Genomic DNA, 24390 nt, shown 5'->3' with positions numbered 1-24390 from the left:
GACCATTTAAGTCCCTGCGTCACCGTGTCTTCTGGCTACTGCTTTGGACTGAGTTTAAATAAAGTATCTTCACTCGCATTTGCTTCCTGTGATCTATAGTACCATGACAGAACGATCTGACCATGAAATGGGAGCAGCCAGTGCGTCACCGTCCATTGAAGATTTTGTACATCACAGCATTCAAAGAATGAATTCCCAAGAGAAGGAGATCGGCGACACGTGTTGCGCAGTTCAAGCCTTGGTGACGCAGGTGTCTGAGCTCACCCAGCAGATCCAGCGCCTACGTGTCCCCGCTGCGCCCCCCACACCTGCCGTTCCCTCCGCACCACCTGGAAGCCCCTCCCAGTCGGAGCCTCGGTTACCGGTTCCAGAAGCCTATTCGGGTGAGCCTTCACATTGCAGAGCATTCTTAACCCGTTGTTCCATGCACTTTGCCTTACAGCCACGCACTTTTTTCAATGAACAAATGAAAGTGGCATTCGTGCTGACACTGCTGACTGGGAGAGCGGCACTCTGGGGAACGGCGGTGTGGGAGAACCAGAACCCATGCTGTTCCTCGTTCCAGTCCCTCGCGGAGGAGATGAGGAAGGTGTTTGATCGAGCGGTATCAGGAAGAGAAGCGGCCAGGACATTGGCTGAACTCCGTCAAGGAGAACGTTCAGTATCGGATTACTCGATCGAGTTCAGGACCCTGGCGGCGGAGTGTGGCTGGAACGAGGAGGCGCAGTGGGACATGTTCCTGCATGGGCTGGCTGACCACGTCCAGAAGGAGATCTATGCCCTGGATATCCCCACCAATCTCAATGGCTTGATCGACCTTGCCCTGCGGGTGGACGCTCGACTGTCCAGAGTCGAGCGCAGAGCAACTTCCACCCGCCCTCTCGGAGATTTCGACGGCCGGCGATCCAGCGGCAGGGGCGTGGTCAGCCCCGTCGACGATCACGAGCCCATGCAGGTGGGTCGAGCTCGGCTTTCCCGAGAGGAGAGGGAGAGGCGGAGGTCCCAGGGCCTTTGCCTTTACTGTGGAGGGACTGGTCACTTTGCGTACAACTGCCCGGTAAAAGGCCAAGCCCGATAGTAAACATGAGGCTACTATCGGGTGGGATCTCCACCAGGAAGACCTCATCAGCTACATCTACCTCCACCCTCCTCTCGGTAAGACTGAGATGGTCAACCAACCAGCACGATTGTTCTGCACTGTTGGATTCCGGGGCGGAAGGTAATTTTATGGATTCTAATTTCGCACGCACATTCCAGATTCCCCTTCGACCCCTCACTCACAGGATTTCTCACACTCATTACTTCTGGCAATCACACCGAGACTATATCTTTTTTTATTTTGGACTCACCTTTGGCACCCGTTGTTCTCGGACATCCTTGGCTGATCAAACACAACCCCCGTGTGGACTGGATTCATAAAGCTGTGCGGGAGTGGAATAAGGAATGTCATAAGTCTTGTCTTGTGTCTGCTTGTCCGTCTGTACCTGTTTCTGTGTTGCAGGAGGAAACAGGGGATTTGTCTAACGTGCCCGTGGAGTATCTGGATCTGAAGGAAGTGTTCAGTAAGTCTCGTGCTGCTTCTCTCCCTCCGCATCGTCCCTATGACTGTGCTATAGATTTACTGCCAGGTAAGTCTCCGCCTAAAGGCAAGTTATATTCACTTTCGATTCCTGAAAGAGAGGCTATGGAGAAATATATTTCTGATTCTCTAGTAGCCAAATTCATTCGCCCTTCCTCTTCTCCAGCGGGGGCGGGATTCTTTTTTGTTGGGAAGAAGGATGGATCTTTGCGACCTTGCATTGACTACCGAGGGTTGAATAACATCACGGTAAAGAATACTTATCCTTTGCCGTTAATGTCTTCAGCCTTCGAGAGGTTGCAGGGAGCATCTATCTTCACAAAATTGTACTTACGTAACGCTTATCATTTGGTTCGCATTAGGGAGGGAGATGAATGGAAAACTGCTTTTAACACCCCTAGGGGGCATTTTGAATATTTGGTTATGCCGTTCGGGCTGTCCAACTCCCCAGCAGTTTTAAAGGCACTGGTTAATGACGTGCTGCGAGACATGATCGATCAGTTCATATATGTCTACCTGGATGACATATTGATTTTTTCTTCGTCTCTCCAGGAGCATGTGCAGCACGTCCGACGAGTGCTTCAGAGGTTGCTAGAGAATGGGCTTTTTGTCAAGGCGGAGAAATGCGATTTTCATGCACAGTCTGTTCCTTTTTTAGGCTACATCGTGTCGTCCGAGGGCATGCGGATGGATCCTGAGAAGATCAAGGCTGTGGTGGATTGGCCAAGTCCAGATTCTCGCAAGGCCCTGTTGAGGTTTCTGGGGTTTGCCAATTTTTACCGGCGTTTCATTCGCAATTTCAGCCAGCTAGTCGCACCTCTGACTGCCTTGACCTCCCCCCGAACTACGTTCAGGTGGTCCGAATCAGCCGAGGCTGTGTTCGTTAAACTGAAGAGCCGCTTCGTTTCAGCTCCTATTCTTATAACCCCTGATTCATCACGTCAGTTTGTGGTGGAGGTCGACGTGTCAGAGGTGGGAGTAGGAGCAGTGTTATCCCAGCGTTCACCTGTGGACGACAAGATGCATCCTTGCGCGTTTTTTTCACATCGATTATCCCCAGCCGAACACAATTATGACATTGGTAACAGAGAGTTGTTGGCAGTCAAGTTGGCGTTGGAGGAATGGCGCCACTGGTTAGAAGGGTCGGGGGTACCTTTTATCGTCTGGACTGATCATAAGAATCTAGAATACATCAGAACTGCCAAAAGATTGAACTCCAGGCAGGCTCGATGGGCACTTTTTTTCGGTCGATTTGATTTTACTCTTACCGTCCGGGTTCTAAGAACATCAAGCCGGACTCTTTATCTCGCATATTTGATTTTTCCGAACGCCCGTCTACTCCCGAGTGTATTTTACCCGAGACCATATTTGTTTCAACACTCACATGGGAGATCGAAGCGAAGGTCAAGAGGGCCTTAGAAGGGGTAACGCCTCCGCCCGGTTGTCCACCGAATCGTTTGTTTGTGCCGGAGGGATTACGGTCGGACGTTATCCAGTGGGGTCACAGTTCCAACGTAGCTTGTCATCCAGGAGTTAATCGCACTGGTTTTTCAGTCAAGCAACGGTTTTGGTGGCCACGTATGGCTCGCGACATTCACGATTTTGTTTTGGCTTGCTCAGTTTGTGCCATTGGTAAGTCTTCCAATCGACCTCCAGATGGGTTACTTCAGCCGCTGCCGGTGCCTTCGAGACCCTGTTCCCATATCGCTCTAGATTTCATTACCGCCCTCCCACCCTCTCAGGGTAACACAGTGATTTTAACTGTGGTGGACCAATTCTCGAAGGCAGCACATTTCATCCCCTTACCCAAATTACCTTCAGCTAAGGAGACAGCGGTAACCATCGTAGATCACGTCTTTCGGTTACATGGCCTCCCGATAGACGTGGTTTCCGACAGGGGTCCCCAATTTGTGTCCAAATTTTGGCGAGAATTTTGTAAATTACTGGGGGCGACTGTCAGTTTGTCCTCTGGGTTTCACCCTCAGAGCAATGGTCAAACTGAGAGAGCCAACCAAGATTTGGAAAGAACGTTGCGATGTATGGTTTCCAAGAACCCTTCCTCTTGGAGTCAGCAACTGTCAATGGTGGAGTACGCCCACAATACGTTACCAGTGTCATCTACGGGCCTATCTCCGTTTGAGTGTAGTGTAGGTTACCAGCCACCAATTTTTCCTAGTCTGGAATCCGAAGTCGCGGTCCCCTCCGCTCACGCCTTCATCCAGAGGTGTCAGCGCACTTGGACTAGAGCCCGTGAGACTCTACTCCAAGTGGGAGCTCGCACCAAGGCCAAGGCCGATCGCCACCGGCGGAGGCCTCCCGTATACGTCGTCGGTTCCAAAGTGTGGCTTTCTACCAAGAACATTCCTCTCCGATCCGTCTCGAATAAACTTGCTCCCAAATTTATTGGCCCGTTTGCTGTTACCAAGATTGTTAGTCCAGAGCCGGAGGCAGAGCCAGTGCCAGTGCCCGTTCCAGAGCCGGAGGCAGAGCCAGTGCCCGTTCCAGAGCCGGAGGCAGAGCCAATGCCTGTTCCAGAGCCAATGCCTGTTCCAGAGCCAATGCCTGTTCCAGTGCCAGTGCCTGTTCCAGAGCCAATGCCTGTTCCAGAGCCAATGCCTGTTCCAGAGCCAATGCCTGTTCCAGAGCCAATGCCTGTTCCAGAGCCAATGCCTGTTCCAGAGCCGGAGGCAGAGCCAATGCCTGTTCCAGAGCCGGAGGCAGAGCCAATGCCTGTTCCAGAGCCGGAGGCAGAGCCAATGCCTGTTCCAGAGCCGGAGGCAGAGCCAATGCCTGTTCCAGAGCTGGAGCCAATGTCTGTTCCAGAGCCAGTGCCTGTTCCAGCACGAGAGCCAGTGTTTGTTTCTGTGTTTGTGTCTGTTCTTGTGACTGTTACAGTTCTTGTGTCTGTACGTGAGCCGGTGTCTGCTGTACCTGAGCCGGTGTCTGCTGTACCTGAGCCGGTGTCTGCTGTACCTGAGCCGGTGTCTGCTGTACCTGAGCCGGTGTCTGCTGTTCCTGAGCCGGTGTCTGCTGTTCCTGAGCCGGTGTCTGCTGTTCCTGAGCCGGTGTCTGCTGTTCCTGAGCCGGTGTCTGCTGTTCCTGAGCCGGTGTCTGCTGTTCCTGAGCCGGTGTCTGCTGTTCCTGAGCCGGTGTCTGCTGTTCCTGAGCCGGTGTCTGCTGTTCCTGAGCCGGTGTCTGCTGTTCCTGAGCCGGTGTCTGCTGTTCCTGAGCCTCTGCCATGGCCGCCCGAGGGGTCTTCACCGCCCTGGCCGGCCGAGGGGTCTTCACCGCCCTGGCCGCCCAATGGGTCGTCTTCACCGCCCTGGCCGCCCGATGGGTCGTCTTCACCGCCCTGGCCGCCCGATGGGTCGTCTTCACCGCCCTGGCCGCCCGATGGGTCGTCTTCACCGCCCTGGCCGCCCGATGGGTCGTCTTCACCGCCCTGGCCGCCCGATGGGTCGTCAGCTTCGCCCTGGCCGCCCGATGGACTGTCTGCTTCGCCCTGGCCGCTCGATGGATTGTCTGCTTCTCCCTGGCCACCCAGGACTAAGCGTTCTGTCCCTCCCGTCCCGCCCTGGTGTTTCCCTCCCGTCCCGCCCTGGTGTTTCATTCCTGCCCCGCCCTGGTCTTATGGAGCGTCTGGTAGCCGCTCCGTAGGGAGGGGGTAGTGTCACATGCCTGTCCTGTCTTGTGTTGCACATGGGTGTTTTGTTATTTTGGGCCATGTGCTCTTGTCCTTGTCTGATCCCTCCCCCTCGTTACCTGATTATTGTTTTAGTTCTTCCACCTGTCCCCTCTCGATTTGTTCCCTTCTTAAGTCCCCTCTAGTTTGCAGTCTTTGTCGGATCATTGTCTAATGTTTTGTATACGTCTCCTGTTTTCCCCTGACCTCCGTTTTCTTTAGTTGTCACGTGACATCGAGTCGCAAATTTAAGGACTTGAGACTTGCTTGACTAAATTAAGAACATGACTCGACTTAACTTTGACTTGAGATCCAATGACTTGAGACTTGACTTGAATTGAACTGTATGACTCGAGAATGACTTGATATACATTTATCATCGCAACATCAATTGATGAACAACATGAAAGCAACGGAACCATTGACGCCAGTCATCAAATTCTGCGCGATTGCGTGACACTGCACAAGCCCAGAAAAAACATACTTCGCGGGGTGCGCGCTAAATACAAAAATATCTCCCAGCATCGTTTCTTTTTGGATATAAACACTAGAAATTGACTATATTCATACAAGAAGATTTGCTGTATGCATAATAACTGGCAAGGGATATCGGACGACCATCACAACCTCGAACATTCGAACTTCATTCACCACGTCTAAAATGGCTTGTTTAACCTGTTTGTTATAGTTAATTTGACTTTTTCTTTAAATCGAGAATATTGGTCAAAACAGCATGCCCCTTTATACACAATTATGTTTTCAAATGTAGCTTAATGTTGTCAATATTCAAATGATAATTAATGATGTCATATGTTTTGTATAACATGTGCCACATTTCTTTTTAAATCATGCTTTAAAGCCAAATTTGTCGTTCTTTCCAATTACAAAAAACAACATAGAAAACTGTTAATGTTTTGTCGTGTTTTATGTTTCTCTTAAAGCAGGGCTAGATGTTATCAGGGGTTACATCTATTAGATGTTATCAAAATGCCAGCAGAATTAATATTGCACCCAAAATTCAAAATGTGGTGGAAAAAAAATGCCCTAGTATGAGTTATTTTCATAATTATAACATATGATATTAAAAAAATATTTCCAGAATATTGACGCGATTGCAAATGTGATAATGATTTTATAAAACAGTTCAGTAAACAAAGAGTGAATATTGTGATGTGACATTTCAACATAGCCTAATATTCCAAATATTTTCTGTTTTTGCTCGATTTCTCCAATGCCAATAGTTCCAAACAAGCCACAGAAAGAGTTATACGTATTTGTGATTCAGGGACCTAGTTGCTTAGTTCCAGAACGAATCTGCCGTTTTGAACATAAGTTAAATGAATGCTTCTATGACTCGTACATTAATACGGTAATTTTGCGCCACCTATTGCCGGTTTTAACTTCATAATTAAAAATATATAACTTGTATTAAGGGGATGTCAGTTTGAAGAATGCCTTTGGTCGCATAGGAATTATACTTGAATTGTGAATTGTTTAATACCTTTTAATGGTCTTCTGCAATGCTTGAGGCATATTTATTTTTTCATGCTTTAATGTTGGCCTAATTTCAGTTACATTTAGATTTTTATTGTAGTAACCACTCAGCTATATGTGGAAATGCATATATTAAAAAAAAATGTTTCAAATAAAACCATAGTCCACAACTTCTGTAGTTTTAACTTATTTTAATATATAAATTCAGTGAAATTGTCAAACGTTTGTATGACTTGCCAGTGACTTGTGACCCAAGCTACGACTTGACTTGACTTGCTTGACATAAGGCAGTGACTTGACTTGACTTGCCTTTATAGAAAATTTACTTGGACTTGCTTGAGACTCGAAGGTTAAGACTTGAGACTTGCTTGTGACTTGCACATGTGTGACTTACTCCCACCTCTGCAAGCAGGTACAGTATCTGAGAGCATAACTGAGGTAAACTGAAGCCCTTCGCTCTGTGGGGAAGCGACAGCAGGAAAGCTTAATATTGATGGGCTTGTTGTTCACTCGCTCACACCTTTGAGGAAGACGAACAGCTGGCGAGCTCCGGCCGAGAGGGACAGACCCAGGCTAATAATCCACTCAAAAAAGGAAGCTTCATTTTAAAGGATGAATACAGCTTTTGTAAGTTTAGAGGTAAATGCTTGCCTAGAAATCTAGACGCACACTAATAGCAGCAGCTAAATTTATTTTGCAGCCAGTGTCGTCTAGCAACTCTCCGTTGGCTTTCGAGCTGGAAAAACCAAACTCTAGTCAGGCCAATCACATCGTGTATAGACTCGGTGGGCAGGCTTAACATAATGACGGCAGAGTTGCGATGGTTCCGGGTGAATTCCCTGCTACTTGAAAACAAAGAAGATGCTGCTGGTGAACAGCGGTCTTTCAAATCGGCTTCGGCCGCGACTCCGGAAGACTTGGAGTTCAGCTTTTCTTTGAGAAAAGAACAAAAAAAGAACGGCAATTAAGTCATTCTTAAAAAAGGAAGATGTGTTCGGAGTTTTGGCGACCGGATACGGCAAAAGTTTAAAATATCAACTAGCTCCGCTGGTGGGAAAACGCATGGGACTCACTCAGCCACAACCGTTCGTTGCTCTGGTTGGTTGTAGCGCTGTCCTATTGCGTGCAGAGGGAATTTGAAAGACAACCGTTTATCCCGCCCCTCGGATTGAGGCATGCCAATGGTGAGTTCCCAGACCCAACATCTTGATGTGGGTCGGGCTTGCCAGGCTAGGTAAATGCACCTTAAATGCATCATCCAATTTGGGTAGCACCTCAATGGTTCTTTGCTGAAGCTCAAACGTGATGCGTAAATTGAGAATGAACCTCATTGGTTCTCGAACTTCAAGGGAACATGCTTGAGCTTCTGTTTACTACAACTGATGTGTGCGTTGATGAATGTTTATATGTGAATAAAAGCCCAAATTCAATCTGTTCATCATTTTAAGCGATCTAGTCTCAAATGTGGACTAAACCGCTCAGATTACATCTAAATGATCTTCATTTGTGTTCTGAAGATGAATGAAAGTATTACGGTTTTTGAATGAGGGTAAATGATGACAGAATTGTCATTTTTGGGTGAACTATCCCTTCCTGCAGCTGCCTGCACTTCAGCTTCTTTTAGCTTTATCTGCTCCTGGTCATTCCGTCAGAGAAGAGGAACTAAAGGAAACAGGAAACAAAGGGAAGATGGTGTTGTTTCCCAAAGGTGTAACAATACAACACCCACCAGAAAATCACTAAAGACTGAAACTATTGTGCAAACAAATCACATACCACTGCAAAAATGAGATCCTAAAAGAGGAGTGACATCAAAGAGGAACATGAGATTTTCATTCCGCAGGAGGACAAGCAGGAATACAGCCTGGATAGAAAGCAACTGCATTCGCTGTGCATTCACTGGCCATTTCTGTCTGAATCAGTAGCAGGAGCTTTACACCAGCACAGCTGCTCACCGTAAGCACTTACTCTCATCAGTGACAGGGATCGGCACACACACACCAGGACAATCCAGAGATCAACACACCCACAACTCGAAACAATAACTGTCTCTCTATGGTAGTGTGTTGAAGTATGCTAAGAGGCGGGACATTTCCCAAACACGCTCAAAGCTCTTGACCAATCACAACATGCTGATCCAGCTGACCAATCAGAGCACAGTGTGCTTTTCAGAAGGAGGGGCTTCATAGAGACAGGAAGTAAACAGAGCGTTACTGGCAGACTGGGAAGAGAGGAGCTGCAACAATGGAGAATATTGAGAAAATATGTTTTTTGAACATTTTAAGCATGAAAACCTATCTTAGTAGAGCCCAGAAAGAAAATCAAGACCTTGTAAAAGGGCAAAATATGATCTCTTTAAATAAACCACAAATCATGTGGGACGGGGAAAATGTTGAGGCCGATTTGTTGTTCAGTCTGTTCCACATGATTACTGTATCTATTCAACAAACGGGTGGACTGGAGACGTCTGGAAAAAAGACCTGCAAACCCCCAGAGGTCTGGAAGCAGTCTAGGGTTGAGAGTCTTTCCACGGATACATCAGTGACAGACGAGGAAGAGATGTATCAAACGGACACATGGGGAATTACACAACAATGTCTCAGGCGGTGGGCCACTCTGGCAAAGCTGTTCCCGCCCTGCAGTTTCAGGCCCCTGGGGAGTCCCACAAGAGCGCCTGCTCGCCTCCTTATTACTTCAAATACATACAGAGCAGCTTGATTTTATAAGCACACTTTAACTGCATGAGTCTGGCTCGCGTCGTGCCTGAGCGAGCTTCAGCTGTTTGTCATAAACAAGACCAAGAGTCTTAACCTCTCCAGCTCATGCAGTCTGACCTTAATGCTGGAGACCAGGACAGCAATCCGCTGCTTTGGCTCAAATTTCAGGCAGAATGTCAATTTATCCTTTGTTTCTGTAGAGTCATGCATTCCGCCTCTGTTACTGCTGGCATTAAAGGGAGAGTTCATGCAAAATTTAAATTCTGCCAAAAAAGACAAAGTACCAGCATAAATATTGTCCATTGTAATATTTCATCCCAATGGCAAAAGAAAAAAACAATACAAGTAATACATACAGTATAATGGTAACACTTTAAAATAAGTGTTCTCTTTCATTCACATCAGCATTACTAACAAAGAGCAATTTATTGTTTACAGCACTAATACAACTATAAATTAACTTTGTTAATCGTGTTGGTGAATAAAAAATGTTAGTTCACGGTGCATTAATTAATGTTAATGGATACAACTTTTGATTTTATAAATGTATTAGTAAATGTTGAGATTAACATTAACTAAGATTAATATTAATATAATAATTGATATTAGATTAGTATTGTTAATTGCTAGTTCTAATTAAGTTATCTAATGTTAATCAATGAAACCTTATTGTAAATTTCTACCCATTTAAATATAAAATAAACATTTATTAACATAAAATTCCAAAAAATAAACAAAATTGTTTTTAGAATATAATATCATGAGAGTAATTAATATAATGAATCATCAAAATTAAAAGGAATGAACACTTGAAATATATCAGTCTGTGTGTAATGAATGAATATAATATCCAAATTTCACTTTTTGAATGGAATTACTGAAATAATCAACTTTTTGATGATATTCTAATTATATGACCAGCACCTGTATATACAGTATATAACCAAGCCCCATTTTTAGGATCATTAAGAATATTTTAAAATTTTGACATTCAATACATTTTTCTCTCGTGTTTTCTTTTCTTTTTAAATTAGGAGAAAATGATACCTGGATATGTTCTAGAAGTTTCGCAAGATTTGAAATCTTCTGTAGCCATACAATGATCATACTTAATTTTCAATTAATCAGAAGTCTTCATCTCAAGTTGAATGTACTCAATCTTAAACTGATTTAAACTGAAGGACTATTCGTTTCTTTGAGCACAAACTTTTTAATGACATACTAAGTGCACCTTTACATTTTGATCTGTTCCTCACACAAAGCTTCAGAAGACAAGGAGGAACATCACTTAAAGATGACGAGTTCCTGTTAACCTAGAGGACGGGTTAAGTTCCTCGTGAAGAAAAATACAAAAATGAAAACGGGTAACTGTGGGAATCATTTTAAATCTATGTCATGAGTCTCATTCTTTTTTCATCAGAAGTGCCACAGAGTGCATAAGTAATTTGAAGAGCCCGAACACTGATAGAAAAACTCAGAAGGAAAGATCTTTCACAGTCCTCTGAGGAGCCCTTTGAAGCTCTTCAAGAAAAGATTAAAAAAACTGCGTCCTGAGATTTGCCAGTATATTAATGAGTCCAGTTGACCGTTTTTGGGCGAAGTTTTCATTGTCAGAAAGAGCAGTGAGAGAACAGATGAAATGAGCGATTCCTCTGTATTTATCTTCTCCTGGACCTCTGAGACTGTGTTTTACAAGAGGAAGGTGCACATTTAATAGTCTAAAAAGCTCTTCTGCTCCTTCAGCGCTGTACTTTAGACAAACACCGTCTGAGTGACAACAAATGTCCGGTAGAGTCAACATGAAACAACATCCACGGCATATTTTACTTGCATAATGTGACATATTTCTGCATTTAAAAAGGATTTTCAATGAGAAATAATGATAGACTGGATCTAATTTCCCCCACATTTCCCACGGTCATGCTTTTTGTTCAAATATATTGTTATTTGTTACTATTGCTGTAACCATTTGAGTTGACGATCCAATAAGGGTGAAAACATTCAAACTGAGCATGAATTAAAACTAAAATAAAAAACTGATGAGCAGCACAATTTGTGTTACTAGTAAATATTAGTAGTAACACTTTACGATTAGATTTTTTTAACTATGCATTAGTTAACATGAACAATGAGCATTTTTTTACAGCATTACATCTATGAAAAATATTCATTGTTTGTTCATGTTAGTTCATGGTGAATTTACTACAAAATGTATAAGTAAATGTCCAAATGAACATTAGTTTGAAGTATTTTTAATTGTAAGTTAACTAGTCTTAAGTTAAAGACAAACTATAGTATTATACTGTATAGGGGTGGTGATGGCGCAGTGAGTGGATAATACACATGCCTTTGGTGTGAGAGACCCGGGTTCGAATCCACTGCGAGACACCAATGTGTCCCTGAGCAAGACACTTAAAACCTAGTTGCTCCAGAGGCGTGCGACCTCTGACATATAGCAATTGTAAGTCGCTTTGGATAAAAGCGTCAGCTAAATGTAAAGTACTGTGTAATAGAGCATGTTTTTTTTGCATTTAACTTCCTGTGGCAAATATTTAGTTTCATTATATGTTTAATGTCACTCTGTAACCAAGAATAAATACATTGTAAATCAACACATCTTTATACATTTTGTTAAGGTGCGTCATACGGCATTTCAGATGAAAAGAAACAACAACATTACATTTAAAAATGCTAAAAAAGGAGGTCATTTAGGTACATGGTACCAAGACATATTCAAAAAGCAGTACGTGACATCCGAAATATTGCATCGTTTCTATTAAAAACGCTGATATGCGCTGTGCTCATTTCAGCTCAGAACTATGCTTTAGTAGATCATACATCATTAAAGAATTAAATTAATTCATTTATCTCTGAAAGTGTTACTCTGAACCCTGTAGAAAAGACATTATTCAAGGCAGTAAAGTGTTCGCAGAATTTTTAGTAGCCTGTTACGTTCATGATAGAAACACTTTGCGATTAAAAAGGTTTATGAAAGGACAGTTTTGTTTCTTATTTTCCCCTGTCAGTTCATTTTCTTTTCACCATCATCAGCCCTCAATGCCAGTTTTGTCCATTTCCGTTAGAGGACATCTCTTTGCTGGAATTTCAACCTCAATGTTTTAAAAGCTGGCACATTTTCTCTCCAGAAAACAGTGTGAAAAGCAGTCCTCAGACTTGGTTCGGACCCAGTTGGCTGATATTATCCTGACAGCAGCCCAAACACGCACATGGAGACCAGAGCCAGCGGGACGCTTTGTGTTCCTCCAGGGCCAGAATTCCTCTGATCAAAGTCTTTGGTTTGAGGGTGATGGTATCGGTGATTGTTGGTATTTTCCGGTGTCACTGCAAGAGAAAAGAAGAAGAAATGAAAGTATTTCCACTCGACAGAAACCGATCAGATCGGTTTATTCAAAGCGTGTGTTTTCAGTGTGATGAAGAATGAGGATAACTAGATCAAGTTCCTGGGAAGTTCCTCAAGTCATGATGAAACGACAGAGAAGAACGCACAAGAAGACATTAATGAAGAACTGTTAAAGAGGATCTATTATGCTTTTTCACATGTTCATCTTTATTTAGTGTGTACTGTTGCAGTTTGAGTAATAAAGAGCTCTGCAATGTTATAAAGTGTCACTATATCTGTTTCTGAACTCCATGAAACGCCTCCATTGTAGTCTTGAGTTTTCTTCCAGAAACGAACACGTCACAATATTCCTCATTTAATTCATCTTTGTTAATGTTAGTTCACAGTGCATCGACTAACACATATGCATTGTTTGATTTAGTTTCATCTTAATGTTTAAATTAATGTATCTTAAAAGTCATACAATTGTTAGTTGCAAATCGGAATCATTTTTGAACAAAGGTTTCCAATACATCCAGTGTATCCACCGGAGTCATTAAAATGGATGTACATTACGGATAATGTCATGTATATAAAGTGCACAATCCATAGATTCCCATCGTTCCTGCCATGAACGCTTCAAAGCCAAAAACTACATCTATCCCCAATAGGATCCTACTCTCAACAAAGAGCTCGAGATATTTCCAACCATTTTTTGATACATTGAAGAATCATTCTTTACAAGAACTGCTCACATTTCTTGGCATAAGGCCGCTTGGGAATATTTATTTAAATTCTTGGTATGTTTGAATATGCTTGGCAAACCATAACCCATTAATAAAGCAATAGAAGATTTAGATGGGATGATACATAATCAAAGAGCAAACAAAATATATCGTGAGCGATCTACGTTATACAGACTTACACGAGGAACGCACGCGTTCACCAGGGTCAGCAAAAGCCATTGACATGATTCCCTCAAGGAGCCACAAATCATGTTTGAGCTTTTGTCAAATAAATCTGTGTGGACTGAAATTAAGCAGGTATCGATCGACTGCTGTGATGTCCCCCGACGGCCATCTGAAGGGTTGATGGGAGACACGCGTGGGATATTTGGCAGCCCGCCGGTCCGACTGAAGACATCGATCCTCAAGCGGCTTTAGGAGCTCAATGAGAAGCGGCAGCATCCGATGAGACACTTGTGAGAGAAAACATGGCAGTGGAAGGGGTCGAACGCCTTATCTAAACCACCGCTGATTCTGATAGATCTTCACAACATAATGAGATACAGGACATCTTTTTGTAAACCGACCAGGGGATCTGATAAACAATGACCTTACATGACGACCATGTGTTTTTGTCACTGTGCACAAAGTTGAATTCTACATCCCATCAACTCATATTGACAGTTAAAATGAATGCAATTGTTGCTGCAAATCACTGTCAATGTGAACGTCTTTTTCAAATAAATGAATAAATAAAAAAAACAGTATATAATACAAATAAATAGAAAAATTATATGGTAGCACCATGTAGATCCTGAAGGGCAGTAAAAAAAAAAAAAAAAGCAAGCAAACACACACACGCGCACGCACGCACGCACGCACGCACGCACGCACGCACACACACACACACACACACACACAGACAGATGTGGGATAATCGAATAAAACTTACATTTTTAAACATTTCATATACACTGCTGTTCAAAGTTTGGGGTCGGTAAGATTTTTTATGTTTTTAAAAGAAGTCTCTTCTGCTCACAAAGTCTGCATTTATTTGATTAAAAATACAAAACAAACCCAGTAATATTGTGAAATATTATTTCAATGTAGAACAGCTGTTTTCTATGTGAATATATAGTAAAGTGTAATTTATTCCTGTGATCAAAGCTGATTTTCAGCATCATTACTCCAGTCTTCAGTGTCACATGATCCTTCAGAAATCAGTCTAATATGATGATTTGATGCTCAAGAAACATTTCTGATTATTATCACAGTTGAAAACAGTTGTGCTGCTTCATATTTTTGTGCAAACCGTGATTCATTTTTTTCAGGATTCTTTGAAAGTTCAAGAGAAAAACATTTAATTAAAAAATAAATATTTAGCATTATTATAAATGTCTTTACTGTCACTTTTGATCAATTTAATGCATCCTTTCTGAAGTATTAATTTTTTTTTTTTTTTTATCGTATTGACCCCAAACTTTTGAACGGTAGTGTATATAAAACAATTTTTAGGTCACTACTTTTTCAGAGAAAAATGTCAAATAAATAAATAATCTGTCTTTTGTTGATGTCAAGAACTGTGTGTCCCATCAAACTCTACGGTATTTGAGCAAATGAATCTGTCACTCAGTTAAATTAGACGGGTGTCAACACAGACAGGTTGCATGACGTGCTTTCATCCTCAAAAGTCACGAACAAAACCGCACAAACTGAAACAAATGCAATCATGGTACAGTGTTGTGTCATTGTTTGATGTCCAAAGTAAAATTTGCAAATCCAGAGCCCCTTTTACAACACGTTTGGCTTGTAGTCCCACAATTAAGATAAGATGTTATAAACTGAAGCCGCATGCGTGACTGTTGCACAGCTGTGCTGGACATCACGCCTGGAGCTGGGAGCACTGGTCTGATTACTCTATCCCACCGGAGCCGTGTCAGACCCCATTAGGAGAAGGAAGACAAGAGTGATGACCCATCTCCTCCTGTCCTCCGTCTCAGCACGCGCCGGCGCACGAATACCAATGACTGGCAGCCTGTAATCTGTGAGCGGATGCTGATTACTTTCTGGGCACGCACAGAATGCATATCAGGCGCAGGGTAAAGACAAACGCGCTCAGATGAGGCCAGGAAAGCGGATATCGACAAATGGATCTCGCTGCCTGGTTAAAGGGCTCAATCAATATCTTTCCAATTAGAATTTAGCTCAGCGTGGTTTTGAGTCTGAAAGAATGAGCCACGTGATCACTTTTAATAAAGCATTAATCAATAACAGTCACATCCACATTTGTCAGTTTACATTTACAAATTCACATTTCTAAATGTACAAAATGCACGTTTTGAACACACAGTGTGAGGATTGTACAGGTTTAAATCTGGCATCACAAAATGGTATATAAAAATAAATAAATAAATAAATAAAATTTCCTCGTTTGTAAATGGCTTTGGATGATATTCCAAAATTCCTTAATATGGATCATATTAAGACAAATGACATTTAACAATTTTAAACGTTGATTAGCTATGTTTTCACCCACCTATTTTTACGTGCATAAAAAAATGCCAAGATGTGCATAAATTCTAAAAATATGCATTAAACTATAAAAAATACTTGTGCGCTCAATTGAGGCAGATACATATATATATATATATTTATTATTTTCTTGTCATTTTCTTTTATCACTTTAAACATGTCTATAAAAAGTCCAGAATTAAATATAAATAAACAGAACTCTGAAGAACTCTTTTCTCTGCTTGTGTACTGATACAGTCATCTCGGTTTATCTTTAGTGAGTAAACCTGATGTCTGTTTTTGCCCAGTTGATTCTCTACAGTCTGTTTCGGCCTAAACAAACGCTATACAGCGAGCTTTAGCACCAGAAGAGTCTCAGATAATGATACAAAGACAAAGTTGGAGGCTGATATAAAATCAATGCGAGTTAATTCTTTCAGACCTCTGAGAACAATGATCACTAACACAACAACCAAGAGGGAAACAAGCAGAATAAAGAGGTTCTCGTAGGTGGGGATGGAGAGGTGAGTTGTGTCTTGTCTTACACAATGTGCCCATTCAGACTTTACAAACTGAAAAGAAAACCCAAATAGAAAATGCAAAGAAACATGCAAGCAAATATTTCATTTTAAATATGCAAATGAGAGACTGAATTCAACACAATGAAGTTTGTCATCTCATGTCTTTCTTCGGATATTCCATGGGAGCAATGTAAACATTTCCAGCACTGAAAATATAATCTCAAAAAACGTCTTCATTAATGATGAATTCATTCATATGTGCCAAAAATGCAACCACTTAACGTGGAACACAGCACAAACCAGAAAAAAAACATTAAGATATGCATTGCAAGAGTAATTAAGCCAAACAAACAAAACACAAATCGCATAACCCGCATAGGAGAGGAAGAAATAATTTATGATCCATTTTAACGGTGTGATGGTCTCCAGATTTAGACCATTTTTGTTTAAAATGCAATTTAAAGTTATTTTAGCCATCAAGTTATTCTAAAAGCATGTGCACTATATATATAGGCTATATATATAGGCTATATATATATAAATATATAAAGTAAAGTTAAGTGAAAAGATAAAAATATTTAAAAATATTAAATTAATAAAAATAATGTAATATATGTATTGGTATTTATATTCGTTTATATGTAGGCCTATATATATATATATATGTATATATATATATATATATATATGTATATATATATATATATATATATATATATATTTATATTTATTTATAATAACCCTCTTTTGTTGTATTTTATCCATTTGTATGCCAATAAAAACTAAAAGGATGTCCTAAATAAATAAATGCAGATGTACGTTATATTTATTTATTTTTGTTCAATGTCAAAATTTTAACATGCAATATGAATAAAAAACAAACAAACTATAAAACAAATCATATTGAAATGTATTTTGCAGGCAGCATTCCTCATGTCACATCTGTGATTTTGCTTTGGGAATTATCATTACTGTCGATCTGTTCTCTCAAGGTCAGTAGAATCACTGTACGCTCACCAAACACTTCTGGAAAACTCTCAACAGACTGTGTCATTAAGATCCAAGATTGGTTTGAAGATGAATAATGTACCAAGCACAATGTTCTCTCACCACTCTTGATTTCTAACACACACTCACAGCGTTCGGCTGGTCTTATGGCTGTCAGAACAGAAATGAAATTTGAATTCGACACTGAAGTAACAACATCGCTGCGAGATCTAGTGAGAAGCATTAAAATTTCTCTGTCATTAACGGATCAAACAGCACTGATGTGGAAACCAGGAGAAACATTGTTCCATGAATGAACTAGTTATAGGTTTTAAGTCCACAGATCAGCAACATTCACCATGGATTTAATGTAGTAACATTAGCTTGTAACCATGGAAGTTTGGCAGAAATAGCAAATGCTTTCAAGTAAATCACACATCTTTTTCCAGCACTTCAAAACTCAAATATTATCATATTTAAATGTTATTTTTAATGTGATGACCAAACTATTATTTGTTCATCCTTCAAAGATCACCCCCATTTATAAAACTAAAAGTTTCAAGATGTAGGAAAACTCACACTTATTGACAAATAATTTTGCTTTTAACAAATAGGACATTTTTGCTGTATCGAGAACATACCGAACCGTGACACCACTGCATCGTATCGAACAGAACCGTGCATTTTGTGAACCATTACACCCCTAGCAAACTTATTATGGTATTTTGATTCTATAGTACAGTCAAAAACTTACATACAGCACCTTTTAGTACCTCTTATAAACGTGTCTTAGAAAAAAAAAAAAAAAAAAACATTACAGATGTGCATCTTGAGACAAAACAATTGCACTGACATTTTAAGATATATCAGTGCAAGTTGCTTTCAGTTAAAAACAGCTCAAACATGCATTTTAGTCTGAGATTAGGATTATGCCTTGTCTGTGAAAGCGTTTAGTCTGTCCTGGGGATACTGCAGAGATGATACAACTACACAGAGCAGTGCACACATAAAGAGCTCAGTTTTACATCTATTTATTAGAAAGTATATAGTGCAACAAGCTTAAATATGTACCATGAACTGTATCGACTCTGAATACAACATGTCTACCTACATTCAGCAGACTGAGGCTTGTTAATAGAGACAGAAAACATGAGGAGAAGAAAGAAAAAGAGGGGGGTGGTGGTGGTGTCTCGAGAGCACTCATGTTTTTGGCTGTAGGAGGAAGGTTTATCCGCCTGAGACCCGTGTGTGAAGCTGGCAGAAAGCTCCCGCTCGCCCACTCGACAGGCTCAGGAGTCCACCGCTGCTTCACTCGATTCATACACAGCCCCGCAGGAGCGCTGATCATCGCTGTGTCCAGTATCTCTGGCACAGGGCATGCATGTTGTTTGCCTGTGCATGCTGGGATTTCGGTTCATTCTGCTCCAGCGGCTTTGTGTTCACGCAGCGTTTATTGTAATGGGCGTGAACAGATGTTAAAACGGACCATCTATGAGTCTTTTAGTTGATAGCTAATGCATTCCACTTGTGCTCAATAATGCATTCCACTTGTGTCTTTTCTTTAAAATCAACATGTTACCACCTATAATACACCTATGTGGTCTTATTAATCAGTTTCGCACATAAAACCTGTTGGATTGCTCTAAGAACAACAGATTTTATTCTGCTGTTCAGACTCGCAACAGCTTTCTGTCTTTTTACCGCATTGGTAATCTTCACACATCAGCACCAAAATGTTGTTAAAACAAACTAGATTTATATAACTAGAAATATATAAAACAAAAAATCTAATAAAAATGACAAAAGCATAATAAAATTACTAAAAAATGAAATAAAAAAGTGTAATATAAAATCTCATTAAAATATGAATAAATACTATAACAGTATATAAATAATAATAATAATACATTTTATTTGTAATGCGCCTTTCTCAGACTCAAAGCGCTACAGCATGTACAGAACAAAATAATCAAACATGGAAGTAAAAAAAAATCTATAGAAGCACCAAAAATACACAAAAATAATAAAATTATTAATTAAAAGCTTGACTAAAAAGATGTGTCTAAAGAAGTTTCTTAAAACAATCCACAGAATCCATCCCTAATAGATGCGGGTAGTGTGTTCCATAACTTAGGTGCGTTATAGGAAAAGGCTCTTCCCCCCACAGTTTTCAATTTACAACGAGGCTGATACAGAGAGAGAGAGCAATAATGCTAAAATAACACAGATGTGTGAACAATCACAATATGAAGAGTTCAGATGCAAAAGCCTCTAAGTGCCATCTGAAGTTTTCTTCTAGAATGATCATTTTTCTCAAGCTCGTATATTTAAGTTAATTAATTTCACCTAAATGACAACTAATAGGTAATTTCCATTGCCATTTAAGTGAAATTACTGAACTTAAATATACAAGCTTGATAAAAATGATCATTTTAGAAGAAAATTTCAGATGGCACTTAGAGGCTTTCGCATCTGAACTCTTCATATAATAACCTGCAAAAGTCTCCAAAAATGACATCACTAACCCCTCCCCTTCCACCTTTTGTTTTTCCACCATTTCCTAACAGATAAAATCACATCACTGAACATCCTTATTCACTCTAACTGGATATGTTTCACATTCAGAATAATTAGAAATAATTTCCTTTGCATTTCATAGTTATTCTATGTCAAGTCCACAACATAGGCAACATTTTCTCATTAACCGGTTTATTCATGCGTACAAAATCCCTATAAACATACCCCTGCTAAAATATTTCCTATATAAATCTGTATATTTATTTTAATATATGTTTCCACACCAGAAGACACTTCAATTGACTAAATAAATATATTATGAAGACTGGATGGATAAATGATGCAACCCGCAAGCAACACTAGATGTTCACTGTATGGAAGCGTCAGTATGATGTGGTCAGATGCTGGGAAGTTGCTAAATCATTTCTACTGTGTGTTTTTGATGCTTGCTATGATGTTACCAAGTAGCAAAGGAAAGGTGAATCATATTCAATTTTGATATTCAAAATGCGATCTCACAATCTGTGACACAATCTGTCACGAGAGTCACATCAGGGCCGCTGCGTCATTAGCATTTCTGCTGTTCCGGAAGTAAAGTAGGCTAGAACTTTTCCAAAAAAAAACAAAACAAAAAAAATACACATTGAATAAAAACCGGACTGCAACACTATTATTCTGGTAAGGTAGAGGCGAGAGACGTGACACACATACAGCTCTGTATGACCATTACATCGCTGTCAATCACATAGCCCATGCAGGCAAGTTAGTCCTGACCTTGCTGATGAATATGAAGAAAATCATTGAACTTCCAGGGTTTGATAGATGATTGAAGGCACACATCATTCATCCGTTCCTCGACTCGTGCCAATGCAGTTCAACAGCGGTCGGCCCACCTGAGGGAAGTGCTGCTGATGTCTTTAGAGAAAGGCCGTATTCAGATTCTACAGCCCATCTGTAGCACGGGTCATTTTGCTTAGAACAACATTAGTTGCGACCTGCTGCTTGAAAATTACAGACATCTGCTCATGCCAATAGTAGGACAACAGAACAGGAATGAATTTTATGAGTTGAAGTAAACGAACAATTTAGGCTAACGACAGCAATTTCAGCACACAACACGGTAACTAAACTAAATTACTCCTGTGAAAACCGTGCGACATGATGCATTCAAGCAGTTTTAGTGGAGACACTTAAGGTAACTTAACATGTTCCCTTATTTATTTTTCACTTATTTTTACAGTGTTATTTTAGTATTATTAATATATATTTAGGGTTGCAAAATCAAGTTTGAAAAATGTCTATGGGAATAACGTGAATATATGGGAATATAAGGGAATTAACTGGAGTAAAGTAAAAATGAGCAAAATAGCAAGTTAGCCTTAGCCTAGAAATCTAGACGCACCCTAGCGGCAGCTAATGTAATTTGTAGCCAGTGTCACCTAGCAACTCTCCGTTGGCTTGCGAGCGGGAAAAAATAAACTTTAGCCAGGCCAATCACATCGTGTATAGAGTCGGTGGGCGGGATTAACATAATGACGGCAGAGTTGTGATGGTTCCGGGTGAATTTCCTGCTACTTGAAAACAAAGAAGATGCTGCTGCTGCTGGCGAACAGCGGCCTTTCAAATCGCCTTTGGCCGCGACTCTGGAAGACTTGGAGTTAAGCTTTTCTTTGAGAAAAGAACAAAAAAACGGCACTGAAGTCCGTCGCTCGGACTACGTCAACTTCTTCGTTGCTCTTGTTGGTTGTAGTGCTATCCTATTGCGGAGGGAATTTGAAAGACAACCGTTTATCCCGCCCCTCGGTTTGAGCCCTGCCAGTGGTGAGTTCCCAGACTCAACATCTTGATGTGTGTCTGGCTTGTCAGGCTAGGTTAGCCTAGCTATAACAGACAACTTAAATATAGTTGAAAAAAAAAATTGTGCTTGCAGCACAATCTTGGTTAAAATAAACACATTTTATGCATATTCAGTTAAGGGGGAAGTTTATTTTATTCAAAATTAATGCTTTTTTGTTGTTGTTCAACAAGAGTAGCTTTTATTTTAATATTTTCAGTTTTTATTTTAATGTTAGTTTAATTTTTGTAGTTTTGTTATGTAGGCCTACCTGTTAGTTTTGTTATGTTTTAAATATAAATATTTACATTTAATTAGTTTTTATTTCATTTTAAGTTTTAATTAAGCTTTAGTTTTTATTTATTTCTAGTTAGTCATTTTAGTGCTTCAACAGTTGGTTAAGTTATCATCTAATATTGATGTTTTATGTTGTTTCAGTTTTTTTTCAATTAACAAAAATGTTAATACAAACTAAAAAAGAAAGAAATGCAAATACAAATTCACAAATACTTAAAAAATTGTCATTAAACATTAGGTGATTAAAAAACATCAATTCAGTAGGAAAGGGAATATGAAAACACTGCATTTTTTATTCATTTACCAAATTAATAGACTTAAATCAAGAATTTTTTATGTCCTCAAAAGTAAAGGATGCTTAGGCCTAAACCATTAAATGAGCTTCTTTTTTATGAAAAACTTTATTTCTGTTCACAAAAAGGTATACAACTTACAAGCTAATTTTACAATACGCATTCACAATTTAATCTGGTGATCAATTGAAGTTGTTCTATATTGACATCAAATACATTTTTATTCTGCTAAAAATGTCAAACACTCTGGAGCAAAAAAGGTTGATGCATCAAAAAATGAATGAGAATCAACTTGTGCTTTTCAGCCACATCGACAGTATGTTAAATGAATAGTCACACGTTCAACAAACACGATACATGAGGCTTTGTTAAACTATTTTGAGATGTTGGACACACCTACATCTTGCTATTATGACCAGCTCTGACTAAAAGTGACATTCTAAAAACATTCAAGTGAGCTTATCTCGTAAACACGGTCATTTTGACTAGTCTTGAAGCAGCATAAGTTAAGGGTCTCTGGGGGTCTAAAAGCCCAACAGCAGTAAACCAGCTCTGAAAGGCTCCGGCTTCCAAGGCCACGATAAAAACAAGGACCTTCAAAGGCTCTGACCCTCTATCTAATGTGGGGAATAGCGGGAAGGTTGAGTGGCAAAGGAAAGCAGAGGTGATGCATCTTTCATGAGATGTGCTTCCTCGCAGAAGTAATCCAGGTCAAAACAGATTGACTTCCCCTGATACCGACGCTGGCAACCTCTCCTGATCAAAAATCACATCGGACTGCAAGCATTTGGGTTCAGCTCATTTAGATGAACTCGATCCAAAAGAACATCACATTCATGTCTTGAAATAAAAACGCCAGTGCACGCATCTAATGAATTGCTATTGAGCTTTTGCTATTGAGCTTTTGCTCCCTTTTCTGAACGCCCGAAGAATTCAGCATTTTATCTGAAAGCTCCAACCATGTCTTTATTTTGCACATCAAGAACTTTTATTTCTAATTAACCATAGATTCTGAGTCTGAGAAATATGAGAATATGAGAAATATGAGAAACTGCTTTTATAAAATTGCAACGCACAACAAAAGTTCAGCATGTCTGAAAGTGTTTCATGCCGGACTGCTCTCTGAACTTCAGACGAACAAGACTCTGCTTTGGTCTTTCAAAGACTTTCAGATGGTGAAACATGAAGTAAAAACTGACTACAAGAACAGCTTCACGATAACTATTACAAACTCAGTGAGGACTAGAAGTGCAGCAACTCTTAAAAGAACACTTCAGCCAAAAATGAAATTTATTTACTCAACCTTCTGTATTGCATTTCTCTCTTCTGAAGAAATTCCAAAAAACACAGTTTTACACAGATGAAATAAAGTTTGGAATGACATGGGTATGTAATTGGTGACAGAATTTTCATTTTCATGTTATGAATTATTGTTATTTCATGTTTTTAATCCCATTATGATTCTTAAGATTACTCCAGCAAACAATCTCGTTTTAATGTTTCAGTAGCGATAGTTACAGTCTAAACCTTCTATTTATTCCGATGTTTACTGTAATCAGCCGGATCCGGGCCGTATCCAGATCAGATTGTGGACCTGCGCCTAGAGACGACCATAACGCATGATTTAATCAGCCGGATCCGGGCCGTATCCAGATCAGATTGTGGACCTGCGCCTAGAGACGAGCATAACGCATGATGTAATCAGCCGGATCCGGGCCGTATCCAGATCAGTTGTTGGACCTGCGCCTAGAGACGACCATAACGCATGATGTAATCAGCCGGATCCGGGCCGTATCCAGATCAGATTGTGGGCCTGCGCCTAGAGACGACCATAACACATGATGTAATCAGCCGGATCCGGGCCGTATCCAGATCAGATTGTGGGCCTGCGCC

General features: G+C 40.5%; 1 protein-coding gene across 1 annotated transcript in view; it reads right to left on the bottom strand.

Annotated features, from left to right (window-relative positions):
- Positions 1-12023: 12023 nt before the first annotated feature.
- Positions 12024-24390, bottom strand: part of gpc5a (glypican 5a) — a 164734-nt gene continuing 152367 nt past the window's right edge. The window contains exon 8 of the mRNA XM_077205400.1: positions 12024-12814. Within this exon, the coding sequence (XP_077061515.1) occupies positions 12672-12814 (143 nt within the window). The 3' untranslated portion in view covers positions 12024-12671. The remainder of the gene's footprint in view (positions 12815-24390) is intronic.

This window comes from Siphateles boraxobius, unplaced genomic scaffold (assembly GCF_051911475.1).
Source record: "Siphateles boraxobius isolate OS27281-9 unplaced genomic scaffold, OSU_SipBor_1 53, whole genome shotgun sequence".
Taxonomy (NCBI): Eukaryota; Metazoa; Chordata; class Actinopteri; order Cypriniformes; family Leuciscidae; genus Siphateles; species Siphateles boraxobius.
This window is presented reverse-complemented; position numbering and strand designations above follow the sequence as displayed.